Genomic DNA, 23,090 nt, shown 5'->3' on the forward strand with positions numbered 1-23,090 from the left:
AACCCCTGAACATTGCGGGCTATTGCAAAGGCTATTTGTTATTCTCCACAATCTAGTAGTAAGGCCCTGTTGATGAAGACAACACTTACATATGTTATCAAACATAGAGAAGCTGAGCTGGTGCCTAACTAGACACTTGTCCCCTACTGACTAACATTCATGTTACTGGATGGTACTTTCCACACTATCAGAGAAGAAAGGCAATCATCAATATCTCCCAGCTACAAACCTTGAGAACTGTAACAGTGACCTGCCGGCAAGCCATATTAGTGACATGGTGGCACAAAAGTTAAGGGAGTAATCAACCAATTTTTGATTGGACTTAAAGCCTTTCCATAAAATGTAACCCATTCCTGACACCACTAAAGTGGCTAAGAACCTGAAGTGAGGTAGGTCAGGGACTTAGGGGCTAACCTAATACTACTATACTGCTAAAGGAACATAGCAATGAAATGACTCCTAATAACATTCTGCTGTGCACATGGACAAGTGCGTTACTCAAGCATCATCAGAAAAGCTTTTTCTAGCAGTATATAGGATTTCGCATAGATGCCCACAGCTGGTCATTTTGCAAAAAGTGAGAGACAGTGGAGTACTTAGTCCTAAATGGAATTTTTTCACCCAAGTTCTCCCCTTCAAAGCCTCAGGGATCTATGTGGAAGAGGAGGCAAAAAGACTGTAAGATGCTGTGGGATGTTCTGTATGGCAAACGTGTTGCTCTGATTGGTTAGTAAATAAAACACTGATTGGCCAGTAGTCAGGCAGGAGGAAGTATAGGCGGGATAAGGAGCAGAATAAAGCTGGCAAGTGGAAGGCTGAGTCAGAGACACTGCCAGCCGCCAGGATGACAAAGAGCATGTGAAGATGCCGGTAAGCCATGAGCCACGTGGCAAGGTATAGATTTATAGAAATGGATTAATTTAAGATATAAGAACAGTTAGCAAGAAGCCTGCCATGGCAATACAGTTTGTAAGCAATATAAGTCTCTGTGTTTACTTGGTTGGATCTGATCGGCTGTGGGACTGGCGGGTGACAGAGATTTGTCCTGACTGTGGGCCAGGCAGGAAAACTCTAGCTAGCTACAGTAAGACCTATAGGTGATGAATGATTCCAATAGCACACAATAGTTTGTATTTTATTTTTTGTAGGGTATTTTTTTAGTTACTTGAGTTTTTTATTTTCATTTTTTTTTTTTTAGGAGAGAGAAAAGGAACACAAAGTTGAATGGGTTAGGAGATGGGGGAAGATCTGGGAGGAACTGGCAGAGGGGGAAATTATCAAATTATATTGTAGAAAAATATTAAATAAAAAAAGAATTTTCAAAAGCAAAAACACACCAAGCCCAAATCTACCAGACAACAAGAAATAACAAAAAAATCAGAGCAGGAATTAATGAAATAGAAACAAAGACAGCAGTACAATGAATTAATGAATCCAACAATTAGCTCTCTGTGACGATAAATGTAATTAACAGACCCCTGGCCCAGAAACAACCCAAATTAATGGAAACAGAAATGAACAGGGAAACATCACAACACACACCAAAGAAATTCAGAATATTATAAGGGAGTACTCTAAAACCCGTATTCCATTTAGTTAGAAAATATAAGGAGAATGGATAAATGTCTAGATTCATCCAAAGCACAAAACTTAACCCAAAAAGAAACCAAATATTTAAACATAACTGTAACAAATAAAGGGATCGGAGCAGGAATAAAATCCTTTCTGACTAAATAGGTCCAGCCCCAGATATATTAAAAAGTGAATCCTATATTTTTGGTTGTGAGCCTAGCCTTTAACAACTGAGCTATCCCTCTGCCTGGGATACAGAGTAAGTTCCAGGAAAGATCCAAAGTTACACAGAGAAACCCTGTCTTGAAAAACAAAACAAACAAACAAAAAAGTGAATCCTAGCAGACTTTCAAAAAAGATTAATAACTAATACTTTTTAAATTATTTTTAAAAATAGAAGCAGAAGGAGGACTTCCAAATTTCTATGAAGACAGTATCATTGTAATATGAAAACTATTTAAAGACACAACAGAAAAAGAAAACTGGCCAATATCTGGGAGAAACATAGATCCAAAAACCTTCACTCAAATACTTGCAAACCTCATGAAGGATTACATAAAAATGATCATACATAATGCACAGAGAGTTCAATATAGTAGTTTGTATATATTTATTATATACAATAATATATAGTTATTGTATATATTTATGTAGTCATTGTATATAGTTAATAATTGTAGCAAATGATATACATGTACTTAAAGACAAAAGTCACATGATCTCAGTACATGCAGAAAGGACCTTGGAAAAATCCAGCATGCTTTCATGACAAAAGTCCTAGAGCGAGTAGGACTAGAGGGAACGTACATTAATATTTAAATCCTATACGTGAAAACCCACAGCTAACATCATCCTGAACAGAGAAAAACCTCAAGTCAATCTCATTAAAATAAGAAATAAGAAAGGGTTGCCCACCATTCCCATTCCTTCCCAATGTAGAACTTGAAGCACTATCAAGAGACAAAAGGAGGCAATTAAAGGGCTACAAGCAGAAAAAGAAGAAATTAAAGTATTCCTGTTTGTAGAAGATAGGATACTATACATAGGAGATTGCAAATATTCTAGAAATAATTAACAATTCCAGTAAATGGCAATATACAAAATCAGTAGTTTTCTATACACCAACAGCATATGTGCCAAGAAAGAGAATATGGAAACACTCCCATTCACAGTGGCTACCAAATAGGTCTAATAATAAACCTAACCATGGAGGTGAAAGGTCCCTACTCTATAAACAAAACTTACATGAAGTAAGAGATTGAGGAAGACACTAGAATATGACAATACTTATCATGCTCAGGAATTGGTAGAAACAGTATTGTGAAAATGACCATTCCACCAAAAGCAATTCATAGATTCAGTGAAGTCACAATCAAACTTCCTATAACATTCATCACAGAAATACAAAAAACAGTTCTAAAATTTATATGAAACCACAAAAGGGTCAGGATAGCTAAAGCAATCTTCAGCAGAAAGAATAATGCTGGTGATGGAGGCTTACCACTCCAGATTTTATATTGCTAGAAGTTTCTGAATTTCAGGTTTTACATTGAGGTCCTTGATCCATTTTGAGTCACTTGTTTGTGAAGGTGATAGGTGTGGGTCCAATTTCATTCACAGTGATATAAATACAAGATGGTACCATTTCAAAAACAAATATATAGACCAGTGGATCAAAATAGAAGACTGAAACATGGGCACGTGTATCTATAACTGTCTGATAGTCAACAAAGATGCCAAAACACACATTGGAGAAAAGACAGCATCTTCACCAAGTGGTACTGAGAAACCTGGGCGTCCACATATACAAGAAGTAAATTAGACCTATGTCTATCACCCTAGGAAAAACAAACTCCAAGTGGATCAAAGATCTAAATGTGAAACATGAAACAATGAACCTGCTGGAAGAAAACACAGGCAATCCCAGAAGGTGAATGGTTAGGAAAGAACTTTCTACATGGGACCCATTTGCCCAGGAATTAATGTCAACAATTGATAAAAGTGACCTCATAAAAAAAAAAAAGCTTCTGTACAAGCTAAAAATAATCGAGAGAAGAACAAACACCCCATAGAAGGAGAAAGAATCTTTCCAACTATACATCTGATAGAGGAAACTATCAAAATATATAAACAACTTAAAACAAATACACAATTCAAAAATTGGCCATGCACCAAAATAGTTTCCAAAAGAAGAAATAAAAATGGCTAAGAACTGTCTGAAGGATTGTTCAACATCCTTGGCAGTTAGTGAAATACAGTTCAAATATTGTGTAAGTTTACTTATGCAGTTTCAGAATTTTAGGGTTTATATTAAGGTCTTTGATCCATTTTGAGTAAAATTTTTGTGAAAGTGAATAGTACAGGCCCAATTTTATTCTTCTACTATATTGAGATTTCATTCTTCCCCAGCCAGAATAGTCAAAGTCATGAAAATAACTGACATCAAATGTGTTTACAAGGATATGGGAAAGGAGAACACTCATTCACATTGGTAGGATTGGAAACTGATGCAGCCATTATGGACTTGGCATCCTACTCCACAGGTACTTGATCAGCCATGTCAATTGTCACTCTATTCACAATAGCTAAGAACTAGAAACAAAATAAATCTCCTTCAACAGATCAATGGATAATGAAAATATGGTGCTTGTATACATTGGAATTCTATTCAGCTGAAAAGAAAAATAAAATTGTGGAATTTGCAGTAAATGGATAGATCTAAAAAAAAAAATTATAGCGAGTAAAGTAACCATACCCAAAAAGACAAATCCATATATAGTTACTTATTTCTAGGTCTTGTCTCTGAATCTTGAGATGTGAATATATCATCCGGAGCAACTGCAGATACCAGGAGAGTAAAAAGAATTCATGAGGATCAGTTGAACAAGGAAAATAGTAGGATGCAGGAGCTATGAAGGAGAGATAGGCAAGGTGGGGTAATACTCTACCAGATAAAGGGGAAAAAGGAAGCATAGTTGAGGAGAGAGGAGGAGAGATAAACAACACTAAGAATGTTTGAAAAGTCATAGTGAATCATATTATTTTATGTTTACTTAAATTGCATATATAAGTACATGTGTATACGTACGCACATATGTTTTAAAGAAATTATGACATTTGGTGTAACAATGAATCCCACCAAAAGACATAACAAACAAACAAACTAGTGTCAGGCATATCTCTTCTTCAGTTGTTGAACAGGAGAGTCCATGAGCCCCATCACCCACACAACAATACAGTCTATTGCCATTGTCCAGATATTGAAGGGGAGACTTTTAGCTTGTGACAATATTGCATAAAACTAGCCCGCACAAGGCCCACTCAGTGGCTTTAAATTCATGCCTGATACTATAAGCCTAGCCCACTATACATGGCTAATGAAGCCAAAACTCTAGATGAGAAACACTAATGTCATTTCCCTAAAACGGTATAATTTCTAATTGTATTCCAAATACGTAACCTTATACCCACAGATAAGTGTAGCTCCCACCCCTTGTGGTGGCTGGAATGAGAATGGCCCCCATAGGCTCATATGTTTGAATGGTTTATCTCCAGTTGATAGAACTGTTTGGGAAGGATTAGAAGGTGTGCCTTGTTGTAAGAGGGCTGTCACTAAGAGTGGACTTTCAGGTTTCAATCCCATACTACTGTTGCATTCTCTCTCCCTCCCTACTTCCTCTCCACCTCCACCTCATGGCTGTTGTCTCAACATATAAGCTCCCTTCCACTGCTCTAACACCTTGCCTACCTGCTTGCTGTGATACTTCCTGTCATGGATGATCATGGACTCATCTTTGAAACTCTAAGCAAGCCCACAATTAAATTATTTCTTTCTCTAAGTTACCTTGGTCATGGTGGCTCTTCACAGCTATACAAAAGTAACATATGTGTGTATGTACACACACACACACACACACACACACACACACACACACACACACACACACACATTTCCAAAAATTTTGTTAGGCATTTTAAATAAAGATAATATAGTAAACTCTTAACCAACAAACAACAAAGTCTCTCTCTTTGTCCCTATCTCTCTTTGTGTCTCGGTCTCTCTCTGTCTCTCATCACTTTGAGCCTAACTTTCTCATTTATGCTCTAAATATCTGTATGTTAGTTTCCATGGCAAATAAACAATATGACAAGTGCTTTACTACAAGACACAGGATGTGGATGGGGATCCAGCCCCCCTAGCAAGTTTGAGAACAGGCTTCAGGTGCCTGGGAACCAGTGTGTGCTTGCTGCACAGAAGTAGGTGGCAGAGTCTCCAGGCTGTGTGGCTGTGATGTGCAGGGAGAAGTGTTTGGTTTTCTTATCTAATAAAATGGTAAGTCTTTGGTTTTGCTTTCTGTCCACATTTTCAAGAATGTCTATAACAAGGTGAGGGCTCTTCCCAGCTTCTTGCTTGTACCAAGGGAAGTATGAGAAAGCACTGTCTGTGTAAGTGCAGTTGATGATGGCGTTGTCTCCCTCTCCAATACTCAGAGTGGAGGGCTGCTGCTCCACCTGCTCTCCACGGCTCTCCCCTGCACAGAAAGAAAACCAGAAAGGAGGAGGGCAGTCAGGCAGTGCTCTGCTGGATTATCGTTATCCACAATAACTAGAGGAAACTGTATAAAATGGATTTCCCCTGGATACCTAAAAATATACACCAAGTATTTTCCCTTGACCCCAAATCTTCAACTCACAGTCTATCCACAGGCACAAGAATAGGAGCAAAATGTGAATGGATGTCTTCATAGTTCTCCCTTCCTGGGATCAGTGTAGAATTGCAATCTCTTGCCAAGCCAGCTTTTTGTATTTCGAGATTGTCCCCTTTTCTCTGACAGTTAGAGTAGCTTCTTGTGTTATCTACCCAGCCAATAAGAAAACAAATACTTCAGTTCTCACCTCTTCCATCAGAATGCAATGCAAAGACCTTTCCACTTTTCACCAGCTGCAGTCTACTGCCATCTTGTGGCCACATCTCTAACTACTGAGTGCTTTGAATGAATGTTTTCAAGTGACTTTAGACCTTAGACAGAGTTAATATGTAGAGATTTGGGAGTGGTTCTTTATATACTACTGAGTCATTATTAGTAAGCTAGAGAGAGGCACATGTTCTTGGTGCTATTCAAATGTCACTATGATTCATGAACTATGTTCATGACCCCAAATCATAAAGTCACAGTCCATCCACAGCCACAAGAATATGAATAAAGTGTTAATGGATATCTCCAATGTTCTTCCTGCTGGAGATCAATGTAAACTTGTAATCTCTTATTTGCAGTCCCTTATGAACAGAGGGAATAAAAATTTAAATTTTCAGTCAATTCTCATAATTTTTCTGCACAATGGAGGGTTAAGTAGGAAAGGGGATGAGAGGGCATGGCAGAGGGGAAGGATGCATGGAGGAATGACTAACACTAAGGACTTTTGAAAACTCTGTGTGTGTGTGTGTGTGTGTGTGTGTGTGTGTGTGTGTGTGTGTGTGTGTAAATGAAGTTATTCTACACAGAAAATACTTCTCCCAGAATCCATAGATTGCCAAATAAAAATCCCAGTATAGGTACAGGATACATCTCCTAGAGTTATAGGTCAGTGACAGTCATAGACACCCACAGAACAACGTAACCTATTTGCCATTGCACTTGGTCACCCACCAGAACTTGATAACAAGACCACATTACTGAAGACACCACATACTTTGGTCACAGGACTTAGAGCAATCAAGCCAGTACTATCAGGAAGCTTCCTCCTTACTGACTCCATTTTATAGTATCAGAATGTACAACTCACGCTACTAGGGAAAAAAGGCCACAACAGTCTTAACCAGCTATGAACCCTGAGAGATGCAATAATTATGGGCATAGCAAACAATGTGTATGGGCATGAGTGGTATAGAGGTTATGGAAGTGGTGAACTAATTTCTGATTGGATTTCAGGTCTGTTACACAGGAGAAAAGTGCATGCCTGATGTTATAATTCTGGCCAAGAACCTATGCCTGTGGAGTTTATAAGCCCCAAGGGAAAATCTACTACTATTATTTTTGCTAAATTGACATTGTATCAAACTTCCCCCTATTTTCACCATATCCATAGATTAGAGTAGCAGTCAATCCTAATTAGAGAAGTGTTTTTGTGCAGCAGAGAGTCGTTTGTATTAACCACCATTAATATAATATTAGAATTAGAACTGGTCAATGTGCTAAGATTAAGTGTCTATGAAACACACAGCTATAACTACACTTCCCCAGAAGGCTCAGGAAGCATTACTAAGGTTTGTATAGGGTGGTTGTAAGAGCCATAGGTCAGGGATGAAATAGTGTCTTCAGGATATGACAGAACTATTATACTTAGAAGGCCATAGTGGTGTGGTTGCCAGGAACAAGACCTGAATGTGATTAAACCAGTCAATATTGCAACATCAATGGGGGAGCTGCTCACAAGCCCCCAACCCTAGCTGAAGAGCTATTAGTGGTTGATAGCTTCTATGGGAGAGTCAGTTTTTTTCAGTGGTATGATATATGGCAAGGTGACAACGCTTTTGTGGGTGCCCCCACTCCCATTTTTGTGTGGGAAGCACAAATTGAACTTAATGAGTAACTAAAAAAACCTACGTGAAGTTGAGAGGAGGTGTGAAGGGAGGACTAGGGAAGAGCTTTTTGGTTTTGTTTGTTTGTTTATTGGTTGGTTGGTTGGTTGGGTGGTTGGTTGGTTGGTTAGTTGGCTTTTCAAGACAAGGTTTTTCTGTGTAGCCCTGGCTGTCCTGGAACTCACTCTGTAGACCAGAGTGGCCTGGAAATCAGAGAGATCTATTTGCCTCTGCCTACTGAATGCTGGGATTATAGGCATGTGCTACCATCGTGATCTTGATGCCCCTTGCTCAAAGAATCCCTCTTCTCTCTCTGTGACTAGGCTCCTAGAACTCAGCCTGGTGCTTGGCTGTGGATCTCTGCATCTGCTTCCATCAGTTACTGGATAAAGGCTCTATGATGACAGTGTATTCACTAATCTGATTACTGGGGTAAGCCAGCTCAGGTGCCCTCTCCACTATTGCTTGTAGTCTAACCTGGGGTCATCCTTGTGGATTCTTGGGAACTTCTCTAGCACCAGGTTTCTCTCTCTCCCCATGATGTCTCCCTCTATCAAGATATCTCTTTCATTGCTCTCCCACTCTGTCCCTGTTACAGCTTGACCATCCCATTCCCTTAAGTTTTAATCCCCCTTACCCTAACCTCTATTGCCCCCCTCACTCCCAGTTTACTCAGGAGATCTCATCTATTTCCTCTTCCCAAGGCGATCCATTAATCCCTTGTAGGGTCCTCCTTGTTAGCTAGCTTCTCTGGCACTGTGGGTTGTAATCTGGTTATCCTTTGCTTCACATCTAGTATCCATTTATGAGTGAGTACATGATGGGGAAACCTACAGAGACAACCAAAGCAAGCTAGTGGGAACTCATGAACTTTAGACCAACAGCTGTGGAGCCTCCATGGGACTGGACTAGGCCCTCTGCATAAGTAAGACAGTTGTGCAGCTTGGTCTGTGTAAGGGGCCCCTGACAGTAGGATCAGGATCTATCCGTGGTGCATGAGCTGTTTTTTTGGAGCCCACGACCTATGGTGGGAGACCTTGCACAGCCTTGATACAGGGGGAGGGCTTTAGACCTGCCTCAACTGAATGTACCAGGTTTTGCTGACTCCCCATGGGAGGCCTTACCTTTTCAGAGGAGGGAATGGGAAGTGGGTTTGGGGGGAATTCTGGGAGGGAGAAGTGGGAGGAGGGAAGAGAGGGGGGATTTGTGGTTGATATTTAAAATGAATAAAAATTTTCTTAATAAATAAAAAAAAAGGCTTGTGCCACTACCACCTGGCTCAGGTTGGATATATTTAAAGAGACTGAACTTTTAAAATGTTTCTGTGTCAAAGACTGTGGAACTTTTAAAGTTTTACTCTCATTTATATTTTTATATTAACATGAGATCTTGAAGAAAAAATAAAGTATACAGTTTAATAGTGATGCATTTGTGTGTCAAGATGGAAAGAAGTAAACTTTACTGGTTAGTTTTTGTGGATTTGACACAAGCTAGTGTCATCTGGGAAGAGGGAATCTAAGCTGAGGATTTGCTTCTATCAGATTGGCCTGTGGGTGTGGATATGGGACATTTTTTTAAAATAATGATTGATCTGGAAGGGCCCAAGGAATTATGAGTGATACCACTCATGGACAGGTGATCCTGGGTTGTATAATAAAGCAAGCTGAGCGAACCATAAAAAGCCAGCTAATCTGTAGCACTTCTTCATGTCCTCTGTTCAGTCCCCCACCTCCAGACTCCTGTGGTGAGTTCCTGCCTCATTTCCTTTCATGAGGAGGGGTAAGTTGTAAATTGAAATACACCCTTTCCTCCCCAGGTTGTCTTTGGTCCTGGAGTTTGTCACAACAACATGAAACAAATGAGAACAGTATTGTCCCTGCTCCCCCTGTGTGCAGGGGCCACAGCACTCTCCCTCATCGACTACCCCACCACACCACCATCGCAAAGTCTCAAAGGCTCAATAACTGGTGGTGAAGGAGAAATGCAAATTACTCAACTAAAATAGCTCCTGAGAAGTTGAGGTCTGAGAAAAGAGGATAAAAAGGCTAAAATGAAGTAGAATTAATGTTCTGACAGGAAGAGAATTAGGAAATGGGAAAATAAACAAAAATAAAATATTGATAAAAATTTATGATTTAGCAACAAAAAGGTATAAAACTAAAATTAAGAGAATTCCATATATTCATCTACTAATCACAGAGGAAGACATGTTTACATTGAACAAATGCTTTTAATTTTTAACACTGGTCTATTTAGCTACATGGTTTGAATCATGATTTTTGATGAGTTATTTGTGGCTGCATGTTTCTCATTCCTCTAGAAAGGCATTAGGAGAAGGTGGGGAAGCCTCATCATCTGGGGTGCATATGATTGCTCTGTCACCAGAAATCCTAAGGACACTGGGTCATGGAGGAGTCTACATTCTTCATGTATTTAGTATATATTTAATGTTGAGTCTGGTAAACCCTAAATTGTACTCTCTCCAAAATGTTTATGTTGGAGCTAAAACCTAAGAACCTCAAAATGTGACTGTATTCAAAGACAGGGCCTTTAAAATAATAATCAAGGCAAAATAAGGCCAGCTCTAATTAAATGATACTGATGTTCATATAGAAAGTATAGATGAACATCCTCAGAGAAAAAGTATGTGACAATTTGGGGATAAAGGGTCATCTACAAGTGAAGATCAGTAGAAACTAATCCTGTGAACTTCCTGATCTTGGACTAATAGCCTGTAGAACTGTGAAGAAATTAATTTCTGTGGCTGAAGCCTGACAGTCGGTGACAGTTTTCTGTGATAGCCATAGAAAACTACATGTTTTAATATCATATTATATGAGACCAATTACAAAATCAATTTGGCATCATGACCATACATAGAGAAATCTTTAACATTTTCACAATTTATTCCTTAAGCCCATATTGATGCATTTGTTTCCTTGTCTTTGTGCTGTGTCCTCAGGTCTAATTATCCTCATGATCTTACTCAGATTTTGGGAATCTAGGCTGGATGGCTCAGCAGTTAAAAACACCGACTGTTTTTCCAGAGGACCCAGGTTCAGTTCCCAGTATGCACTTGGCATCTCACAACCATCTGTAACTATAGTTCTGGTCATTTTGATGCTCTCTGCTGGCCTCCACAGAAGACACGTTGTACACACTGTGTACAGACATATGTGAATGCAAAACACCCATACACACCCATACACATAAAATAAAAACAAAGATAGAGTACATATTGTTTGTATTAGTTACTTTTCTATTGCTGTGATAAAATGTCACCACCAAGGCAACTTTTAAAAGAGTTTATTTGGGGTTTAGAGCTTCAGAGGGTTAGAGCCCATGATGGTGGAGCAGAGGTGGCAGGCAGCAGGTGGATGAAGCAGCAGCTGAGAGCTTAGATGTTTCTCCACAAGCAGGGGGCAGGAAGAGGGCACACCAGGATTGGCACTAGCAGTATTAAAGCTAAGAAGTTCTGCCAGGTGTTGTAGCACACGCCTTTAATCCCAACACTAGGGAGGCAGAGGCAGGGGGATCTCTTTGAGTTTGAGAACAGCCTGGTCAACATAATAAGTTCCAGGACAGCCAAGACTACATAGAGGAATCCTCTTTCCAAAAAGCAAACAAACAAACAATAAAATTATAGAGAAAATTATAGTTTTTCAGATAAAATAATGACAATATGGTGAAAGCCCTCTGTAAGTCAACACTGAAGCAAGTTCTGCCAAAGCTACAATTTGGTCCTCTTTGCACACTGTCTTCTAGATTACAACTTGGCACACAATAGGCACAAATAACTGCATTGAACAGATGTGTTTAACCTAAATTGATAGTTTTGTGGTAGCAATATTGGGTTTTACTATGTGTTTCCTAGTTCAACAAATATTTTGTAACACAAAAAATAAATGACAATTAATAGAAAGATAATGATTAAAGAAAAATCCATTTTTTCAAATGGAAAATTTTGTACTTAACGTTAAAAATGTGTGTCTATGTATAAACAAATTTATTTAGAACTATGTAACTATAAAGTCAGGTACAGGGAAACATGCCTAAAACTCCAGCATGTGCAAGACCAGACAAGATAAATGCCTTCCAAGTCTGAGTCCAAGCTTTGTAGAAATGCAGGAAACCCAACACAGTACTTGAAGCATCTAGGACCAGACAGATATTTGGGCTCAAATGAGACAGTAGGATCAGAGCTGTGAGAAGGGACAGACTTTAGATCAAATTAGAAAGTTGAGCCACTGGATTTTCTTTTGTTATTTTTTTATGCTACTTTCATTCAATATGCTTTTTAATCATTCTATTATTTTATATTTTGAACAGGTCTTCTGAAGTATTCGTTATGTGCTGAATCATTGCAAATGTATATTTCAATAATTGGTATGTTGTTTATATAGCTGCATGACCATCATCACTAACCATCACACCCATCTCCCAGACATCTGGACTCCCTAACTCTAGATAGATAGAAAAAAACTGATGTGTTGTAGACTTGTCTATACTGAACAACGCATGCAAAAATGAGTCCCCAAAATCGTGTGGTATTGTGTGACTGGCATCTGAATCAGTCAGGGCTCTCCAGAGAACCAGGACCTCTATGCCCAGCTTGTCTTTCAATTGATTCCACATCCAACCAAGTTGACAACCAAGAAGAACCATCATAGCACTGTCACTTGTTGTTGGGTTTTAGGGGATATTATGTTTTATTATGTATCAGTACGTTGTCATTTTTATTACTCTATAATACCCCATTGAACATATATAATGTCTTTGCATTCATCTAGTGACAGGCATTGCATTCTACTTTTGGGCTATAATTCTGGCTAATTATCACCATGAACATTTTGGTGTAGCTTTATGTGTGGATATATTTTCAATTCTCTTCAGAATACAAATGGGAGTAGAGATACTAATTCCTATTTACTACAGCATTTTGCATTCCTACCTACAATTCATGAGGTTTCTGTGTCTAGGGCAACAATCACCGTTTCACACATATTTTATATTATCTATCTTATTGAGTGAAATTACATTATCCTAAAGACTGATCTTGCTTGCTATCTTTTCTTGTGCTTTTTGCCATGTAGCCCAGACTTGCTTGAAATTCATAATCCTTCTGCCTCACTAATCTGAGCGCTGGAATTGGAAACATGTGCCACCATGAATGGGTTTATACAGGGTCATGCATTCAATCACTTGTCCACTTTGAGTTTCACATCATGCTATCATAGAGTTCAAGAGGGTACAAATTAGAAAGGAAGAAGTCAAAGTGTCATTATTTGCAGATGATATGATAATATACATAAGCGATCAAAAATGTTCTACCAGAGAATTCCTACAGTAGATAAACACCTTCAGTGATGTGGCTGGATACAAGTTTAACTGAAAATAGTCAGTAGCCCTATACAAATGACAGTAGCCTCTATACAAATGGCAAAATGACTGAGAAAGAAATCATAGAAACAACACCATCACAATCTGTGACAAACAATATAAAATACTTTACTGTAGCCCTAACCAAGTAAGTGAAATACATATGACAAAAACTTCAAGTTTTAAAGAAAGAAATTGAAGAAGATATCAGAAAAGGGAAAGATTTCCCATGCTTATGGATCAATATAATAAACATAGTAAAATGGCTATCCTATCAAAAGCACTCTACAGATTCAACTCAATCCCCATCAAAATTTCAATACCATTCTTTATAGACCTTGAAAGGAAAATACTTAATTACATACGGAAAAACAAAAACCTCTGGATAGCTTAAACAATCCTAAACAACAAAGAACTTCAGAAGGGATCACCATCCCTGATTTCAAGCTGTACTACAGGGTTATAGGAATAAAAAAAACCTGCAGGGTATTGGTATAAAACATAAAAACAGATATGTAAATCAATGGAACTGAAACAAAGACCCGGATATAAATCCACATGACCATGTACACCTGTTATTTTTTATAAAGAAAGCAGAAATACTCAATGGAAAAAAATAAATCATCTTCAAGAAATGGTGCTGGTCTATAGAAGAATGCAAATAAATGCATACTTATCATCCTGAACAAAACTCAAGTCTGAGTGCATCAAAGCCCTCAACATAAAACCAGACAACCTGAACATGATAGAAGAGAAAGTAGGAAATAGCCTTGAATGTGTCAGCACTGGAAACAGATTCCTAAACAGAAACCTGATAGAACTGGCACTAAGATTGACAATTAATAAATGACACCTCATGAAACTGAAAATCTTCTGTGAGACAAAGGACACCATTAATAGGACAAAACAGAAGTCTACAGAATGGGGAAATATTTTCACCAACTTCACATTTGATAAAGGATTAATAACCAAAATATATAAAGAACTCAAGAAACTACACATCAACAAACCAAACATTCCAATTAAAACATCGGTGCAGATCTAAACAGAGAATTCTCATTAGAGGAATCTGAAATGGCTGAAAAACACTTAAAGAAATGTTCAACATCCTTGGGCATCAGGGAAAAGCAAATCAAAACTACTATGACATTCCATCTTACCCTGTCAGAATGGCTAAGATAAAGAACACAAATGGCAGCTTATGCTGATGAGGATGTGGAGCAAGGGGAACACTTCTCCATTGTTGGTGGAGTGCAAACTTTTGAAGCCACTGTGAAAATCAATATGGTGGTTTCTTAGAAAATTGGGAATCAATCTACCTCAAGATCCAGCCATACCACTCTTGGGCATATACCCAAAAGATGCCCCATCCTATCAGAAGGACACTTGCTCAGGTCAGCTATGTTTATTGCAGCTGTATTCATGAGAGCCAGAAAATGGAAGCAATCTTGATGTCCTTCAACTGAAGAATGGATAAAAAATGTGGTATATTTTCACAATGGAGTGTTACTCAGCTGTTAGAATAAAAATAACATCATGAAATTTGCAGGCAAATGGATGAAACTAGAAAAAAAAAACATCCAAAGAGAGGCAACACAGACCCAGAAAGATAAACATGATATGTACTCACATACAAGTGAATATTAGCTGTTAAGTAAAGGATAATCATTCTACAATCCACAGACCCAGAGAGGCTAAGTAATGAGGGTGGGGGCCTGCTTAAGAGGGATGTAAGGATTTCCATAAGGAGGGGAAATAGAATAGATTTTGTGGGTGGACTGGGGGCAGGTAGGGTTGGGAACAGGTAGAATCAGGTGAAGGAGGGAAAGAGAGAGAGAGAGAGAGAGAGAGAGAGAGAGAGAGAGAGAGAGAGAGAGAGAGAGAGAGAACCAGTAGAGGCAACTAGAATTGGTGGGCATTTAGAGAGCAATATGAAAACCTAGTGCAGGGGAAACTTCCTGAAACCTACGAGGGTGATCCTAGTGAGGACTCCTGTAATGGAGGATATGGGGACTGAACTGGTCTCATTGTTACCAGGCTGGTCTCTCAGTGATGGGACTGGGACACCAACCCAGCCACAAAACCTTCCACCCACAACCAGTCCAACCTGCAAGATGCTCTAGGGCAATGGTGGCTCAGAGTTTGTGGGAGTGGCCAACCAATGACTTTTCTAACTTGAGGCCCACACCACAGGGAAGAGACCATGACCATCACTGCCTAGATGGCCAAGATCCAGATGCTGGATAGCTCAGAGACCTGTGGTAGAACCAAACATGACTGACCTCCCCTCCCCAAAAAAAGTCAATTAAATGATTGATTCCTAATGGTATTCTGCTACACTCATAGGAACAGTGCCTAGCCCGGTTGTCATCAGAGAGGTTTCCTCCTGCTGCTGATGGGAGCAGATACTGAGACCCACAGCCAAACATTAGATGGAGCTCGGGGAACCTTGCAGAAAATGGGGAGGAAGGATTGAAGGTGTCAGAGTGGTTGAAGACACCATGAGAACACAGCCCACAGAATCAACTACTCAGGTCTCATAGGGGCTCACAGAGACTGAAGCAGCACCCATGGAACCTACATGGTCTGTGCTAGGTCTTCTGCATATATGCTGTGATTGTTTAGCTAGGGATTGTGTTGGACTCCTAACAATTAGAGTTGGGGTGTCTCTGACCATTTGCCTACTCATGGGTCCCTTTTCCTTCTACTGGGTTGCCTCATTCAGCCTTGATATGAGGATTTATGCTGAGTGTTATTGTATCTTATGACATGTTCAGTTGATAATCACTGGGAGGCCTGCTCTCTTCTGAAGGGAAACTGAGGAGCAGTGGATCTGAGGGAGAGTGGGGGTACTGGGAACAGGGGATGAAGGTGAGGCTGTGGTGTGCAAGTGTTATGTGAGAGAATACATTTTTAAATAATAATAATAATAATAATGATAGTGATGTAATTATACATTCTGTTTGACACCACCTCAGCAAATACATAGTTTGCAAACATTTCCTTCAACTATGGGATTCTCTGTTCACTTTATCAATGGTGTACTTTAAAGCATAAACATGTTAGTGCTAAGACTATAGCTCAGTAGAGCACCTGCCTTGTATTCAGGATGCCTGCCTTTAATTTCTAGCACTAAAAAGAGTAAAAAATAATTGTTTTTCACTTCAGTGGAGACAATCTATTTTATCTTCACTTTGTTTCTTGCCCCTTTGATGTCACAACTAAGGAAAATTTGTCCGATTCATGTTGTTAAAATTTACCAATATGTTCATGTAAACGTGTTTCACTTGGCCTGGGGAAATGGCTCAGTGGTTCAGAGCATTGCTGTTCTTGCAGAGAACCCAAGTTTGGTTCCCAGCTGTGAACTGCCAGCAACTTCAGCTCTAGTGCATTTGATGTCCTCTTCTGGCCTCTGCAAACACCTGCACTCACATGCATGTTCACTCATACACACACACACACACACACACACACACACACACACACACACACACAAACACACACACACAAACACACACACACACACACAATCCAAATTGTATACATTTTTGAAAAATGCTTCATGCTTCATAACTTGGTTGTTACATTTTGAGTCTGGGATCCCTTTGGTCTTTTGTAATACACGACAGAAAGAAGGAATATTTTCTCCCATTAACAGGTAAATATCCATCCATTTGTCCCTAGTTTTCTTCAAGGACTATGAGTCTCTTTGAAATAGTTGTCCACCCTGTCTAATTCATAGTCCACCACAATCCAAGTTTCTTTCTCCAACAATGTCACCCCAGCTTCCCTGGTGCTTAACTCAGTTTTTTTCATGTGACCTGTTAACAGAATTGAGAACATTCATCTCTTCATCTTTATTCACTTTTTCCCCAGGACCAAAGCACCCAAGTGCTGTGGATGTCTTTCTGTATGCTTTAAATATGTGTTGCTCTGATTAGTTGATAAATAAAGCTGTTTGGCCTATAGGAAGGCAGCTTAGAGGCAGGTGGGAAATCCAAACAGATAGACAGGAAAAGAAAGGAGAGGGAAAAGGGACTCTGCTAGCCATGGCCAGGCTAAGCAAGGTGTAAACATATAGGTAAACCACGTGGCAAAGTATAGATTTATAGAAATGGGTTAATTTAAGATGTAAGAACTAGCTAGTGGGAAACATGCCATGGCCATAGTTTAAAAATAATATAAGCCTCTGAGTGTTTATTTGGGTCTCAGTGGTTGCAGGACCAGGAAGGACAGAGGAATTTTATAAGTGACTGTAGGACCTTGGTGCTGGGCAAGCTCAGAAAAACTTTCAACTGTACCCAAGACTCAGCATCTTTTTCCTCCATGCATATCACAGCCACTGACCTATTACATTGAAAGAAGAAAACACTAGAAACATAAGGAAGAGGCTGCAGAATGTGAAATATTTTTGGCCAAAAGAATGAAAGAAGCCAAATAAAAATGTCAGGAATGTATTTCCACTGAGAGTTTCTACTTCTAATTCTGTCAAATGTAAGGATCTTTAGGAATAACAAGGAAAATATCACACCTAGAGAGGAAAGATAATAAAACCATCTCTTACTGCAATTTATCAGGAAGATACGGAGCATGTGCAGCCTTATAAGCTATGATAATTCCATTAATGACATGAGTTGGATTCGGTAGGATAAGAATTATAGGCGATGACAAAAACATAGACAGTTTTGTTCAGCAAGAGATTTTGTATTTAAGAAAGCACGTATTCAGACTAGTATGGTGGGTCATGCCTATAACTCCAGCCCTCTGGAGGTGCAGGCAGGAAGAACAGGAGTTCAAAGCCAACCTCAGCTTTATAAGGAAGGAGTTCAAAGCCAGCCTGGGCTACTGGAAATCCCATCTCACAAAACAAAAAGAAAATCACCATGGTGTGTGACTGCTTTCACTCTTTCTGATCAAGCCTAAATTAAGGCATGCTCACTTCCTGTTCTCCTAATGTGTTCTTAGTGTTAATTTGCATGGTTTACACTGCAGCAGTGCCTGGGTGTGTGGTGAGTGTCAACAATAGCAGATCTGCACCTGGTCCCTAAATGAGTGATCTCAGAAGCACTCAGCATCAGTCCTCTGCTTCTCAAAGTTTGTGCTCAGCTCCCCCTGCAGTTTCCACCACTGTGTCACCCAGAACACAGTAGTACACAGCCGAGTCTGACTCTTGGACCGAGGCTTTCTGCAAGTGGAAGGAGGTGGATCCTTCATCATATGTAGCTTCAAAACCTCGGCTGCTTCCCTTCTCGTTGGCCTTTGAGACTCTGAAGAGGAGTTGTGGACCTTCCCCGGGATACTGCACATACCAGAACAGGACTGGGTACTGTTTGGTTTCATAGGAACAGTTCACAGTCAGAGAAGTCCCTTCAGAGAGTGTGACTTGACCTTCCATCTGTGTCACTGAGTCTCCATTGCTTTCTCCTAAAAAGCGAAATAAATAATAACAATTATTGTGGGCCACCTTGGTGGGGATCTGTATTCTGCCTTATAGGAAAAATTGTCCTTAGAATTTTCATCAATATCATAGAACAAGACAGAAGCTCCACATGTCATTCCACTTACCAAACATTAAGAAGAGTACAATCGCTAGTCCAGGGGAAGAGTTCATTTTCTGAGCCACTGGAGTGCGTGAACCTTAATTTCTTAAGTTAGGAAAGGTTCAGGTTATAGTGAAAGGATGAATGTGAGCCAAGAGTTAAACAGGAAATGCCTGTGTGCTTGGTAGACGCACCATCCTCCCTCCAACCCCCATTTTAGGCAATTTGCTAAGCTCAGAAGATTGTTGACCTACATTCTCAAAAGTCAGTGATGGAGTGCTACTCTGGGCTCTTTTATCTTACCTGACACCTGTTAGCTATTGGATGGTGCTTCTATAATCTGAAGAATAGTTCTGATAGGCTTACTTGCACCTTGTACGTTGTCTTACCTGGGAATGCCATTCCATGCCATTTTCTAAGTTTCTTATGTAGCCAGTTTTGGCCATGTGGTAATGCACTGGAAAAAAAACCACACAAGTGAGGAATGCCAACACATGTTTAATCACTACCAGATGACTTTGGAGAAAAGAGACACACCTTTTCAATTTTATTACCCTACCCTTGTACAGATGTCATAAACCTAAAAGATAGCTAACAGATACTTCTTAAATTAATAAATGAATGCTGTCTGTATAAAGGTATGTCACTATTTGAAATAGCCATTTGTTTCACATTTGAAACATTTATCATAAGAAACTCAACTTAAAGTTTTTCAAAGAAAAATGACAATTTTATATTACATACACATTATTGAAAATTTTTAAATATTATAGGTGTTATTCAGTGATAGAGCACATAGTCTACTATGCATTAGGTTTTGGGAGTCAGTCTCCAACACCTGAAAAATAATAATAATAAACCCTGTGATGGTTTGAATGAGAATGGTTCCTATAGGCTCGTATGTTTGAATACTTGGTTCCCAGAATGTAAAACCACGATAGTTGGGAGGTATGGTCTTGCTTGTGGTTGCAAAAGACTCAAGCCATTCCCATTGTCATTTTCCCTGCCTCGTGGTTGTGTCTCAAGATGTTTGCTCTCAGCAATTGCTCTAGTACCATGCACCCCCCCCCCATGCTCGCCACCATTATGGGCATGGACTTTAACCCTCTGAAACTGTAAGCCCCAAATAAACTCTTTCTTCTGTAAGTTGCCTAGGCCATAGTGTCTCTTCACAGCAATATAAAATTAACTAAGATAGACCCATATAACTCACATTATTAGAGAAATACAGAAATTGAGGAACTTGAATACCTATGGAATTTAGTATAATCCCCCTGCCCCTGCTATGTGATAGGCCTATGTTCACAGAGCAGATTCTGCATTACATGTAGCATCAAATCCATTGTTGTTTCGATACTATATATTTCACAGATTTTTTCAACTATTTTTTCTCTATATCTTTTCCTGTCAATATTATTTGCATAACCAATAGAGTTTCATAAAGTTACAGTCACACAGGATCATATCCTCCCTTAAATCATAGTCACATAGAACCATATCCTCCCAGAGTGAGTATTTTTCTAAGGAGACTGAAGATTGAGCTAAATCTCACTCTGGGAATAGGTACAAATGGCATGTCTGTGGATGAGCAGTACACTCTTAACAATGGAGCCATTCTCCAGCCCCCACAGCTTTTGAAGTGCGTATTCACTATGGAATGACAGTGATTGATAAATACTGTAAGACTCTGAAGAGGATCCAAGTTCAGTTCCCAATACCTATGCCAAGTGGCTCACAACCCCCTTTAATGACAAAGTCAGAAAAATATGATGTCTCTAGTCCCTGAAGGGATCTGCAGTCATTAATAGACACACACGCACACACACACACACACACACACACACACACACACACACGCATGCACGCACACATGCACACACACACATGCACACACACGCATATGCACATGCACACATACTCAAACTCACACACACAATTAAAAATAGTAATATTTTTAAAGTTGTGAATCCTGTCATAAAGTTCCGTTTTCATACATGACTTCTGTCACTAAAGGTCTTCTTTTCCTAGTAACAGCAGCCCCCTTACTGCTTGAAGCAAGATCTACAACCTCTCCATGTGCTGACATAGTCAGAATGCTTCTTAACTGAACATCTCTGCACGAAGTAGGCAAATAAAGACTCTGCATACATCACAGGAGGCTAAGGCTTTCTTTTGGTTCATAGTGGCTCTTGATTTTCTGAATTTCTCCACTGTCAACTAGAAAACTCTGTGTGTCTGAGTACAAAGCAAAATGGCACAATATTTAGGAGGTAGAGAGGAGGAACCAGCCATTGTCTTCCGAAGATCATCATTGGACAGGGATGGTGAAAGACACTGGGTACTGTGTGGTTTCACCTAGCTCTTGTTTTTCTCTATTCCCATCTAAAAACAAACAACTCCACAGTATGTAAACAACCATCACTGCAATACCCCTCAGAAACTAAAGATACCATGTAACCGATCACAAAAAACAGAAACCAGAATCATGAAATTCATCACAACTCACAGTAACTGTGATGCTGCAATCTTTAAGGATTTGTTATTATCACATTTGTCTCCAATAAAGGATTCTTGCTTTCATCAAGCCATAAATAATTTAATCCTAAGACTCTGTGTATTTGCCTCCTAGGAACACCTTTATGTTAAGTCTTTTCACTGAGTTATTCCAGTATCCAACCTTGAAAGGGGCATTTGAGTGCAAATAGTTTAATTAGGAAATATAGGCAACAATGAGGAGGGGTGCTAGGGGACCATAAAGGGAATGAGGACAGAGTGGCTCTTTTACACTGTTGACAGGAATGAAAATTAATAAGAGTATCTTTAGGAGCAATGTGACAACCATAAGTAGTTTTTATTTATTCATTTATATGTATTGTGTGCACACATAACAGGGCATGTAGGGATCAGAAGGCAATTTGTGGTAGTCGCTTCCCTCTGTCCACCATGTGGATTCCAGAGATTAAAGTCTGGTCGTCAGTGTTAGTGACAAACAGATTTACCCACTTAGCCATCTTGATGGACCTTACCAGGAAATTTTTAAAAGTGCAAATTCTATAGCAAATAAACCTCTGTGTGTAACTCTGTGCTCTGCACATATAAATGGAGAAATAGCTAAAATTATATTCCTTGTAGGGTCTTTATAATGAAAGCATGGAAATGCCTCCTTGAAGAGAGGGTTAAAAAATCTTTTCTCCTTCATGAAAAAATTATGTTAACTTTAACTTTCTCTTAGAAACTCAGTAAAGATAAAGGTCAATGGCATCATTCCAAACGTTGCTATAGTAGTATGATTCTTATTCATAAGGTGTATCTGGACTGTGAAATAATCGTGGACACTTAAAAATCAGATCTCAGTGACCGTATTGGTTCCTGTTTGTGACATGCTCCTTCTAAGTCCGGGTGGCCTGTTGGTATTGGCCCTTCTTGACTGAACACTTGACTTGGGAGGAGATGTCGCAAAGGCTGACAAAGGAAGACTGAGCTGTGCAGAAGGCTGAAGCACCACCTTGGAAGCATGACTGGTGGTGACCTATTGACCTTCGTGAACCCGACTTCTGACTGAGACTTCCATTATTTCTGCTGGCACTTCTCCGCTCAAATGCCCGTCAAAAGGGACATATTGCATATTCCTGAATTAAGATGGTGTATAGCAGTTAAACACATTGAAATAGATTATCACAAATATTCCATGTCTCCAAATTATTTTAGTAAAAACATCAAACTCCACAATCGTGCACACAATGTTTTATTTTTGACATACGTTTTAAAAACACAGAGCTACCCTACATTAACATATACATAAATATTAGAAATGCAAATTTGATAAACAAAGCTCATAATCTTTGTTTTCAGGGAACTAAAGGGAATAACATTGAGGAGAAAGGCAAGAACAATGACAATTTTATTTGTAAATATTTTACATTTTAATTGAAATTTTACATTTGAATATAACTATATTAGAGGAATATACTTAAAGGCTGTTGTAATTTGTTCAAATAGCAAATACAACTGTCTAAAGC

General features: G+C 39.2%; 2 gene segments (V, D, J or C); both read right to left on the reverse strand.

The window, feature by feature from the left end:
• Positions 1 to 5,790: 5,790 nt before the first annotated feature.
• LOC128106773 (T cell receptor alpha variable 13-1-like) lies at positions 5,791 to 6,544 on the reverse strand. The segment is given in 2 exon segments: positions 5,791 to 6,104; positions 6,469 to 6,544. Coding segments are annotated over 2 exon segments (390 nt in total).
• Positions 6,545 to 15,496: 8,952 nt separating this feature from the next.
• Positions 15,497 to 19,142, reverse strand: LOC128106789 (T cell receptor alpha variable 9-1-like). The segment is given in 4 exon segments: positions 15,497 to 15,569; positions 15,814 to 15,828; positions 18,622 to 18,955; positions 19,097 to 19,142. Coding segments are annotated over 4 exon segments (468 nt in total).
• Positions 19,143 to 23,090: the final 3,948 nt, after the last annotated feature.

The sequence above is a fragment of the Peromyscus californicus genome, unplaced genomic scaffold (genome assembly GCF_007827085.1).
Source record: "Peromyscus californicus insignis strain IS unplaced genomic scaffold, ASM782708v3 Scaffold_12__1_contigs__length_115047231, whole genome shotgun sequence".
In the NCBI taxonomy this organism is placed as follows: Eukaryota; Metazoa; Chordata; class Mammalia; order Rodentia; family Cricetidae; genus Peromyscus; species Peromyscus californicus.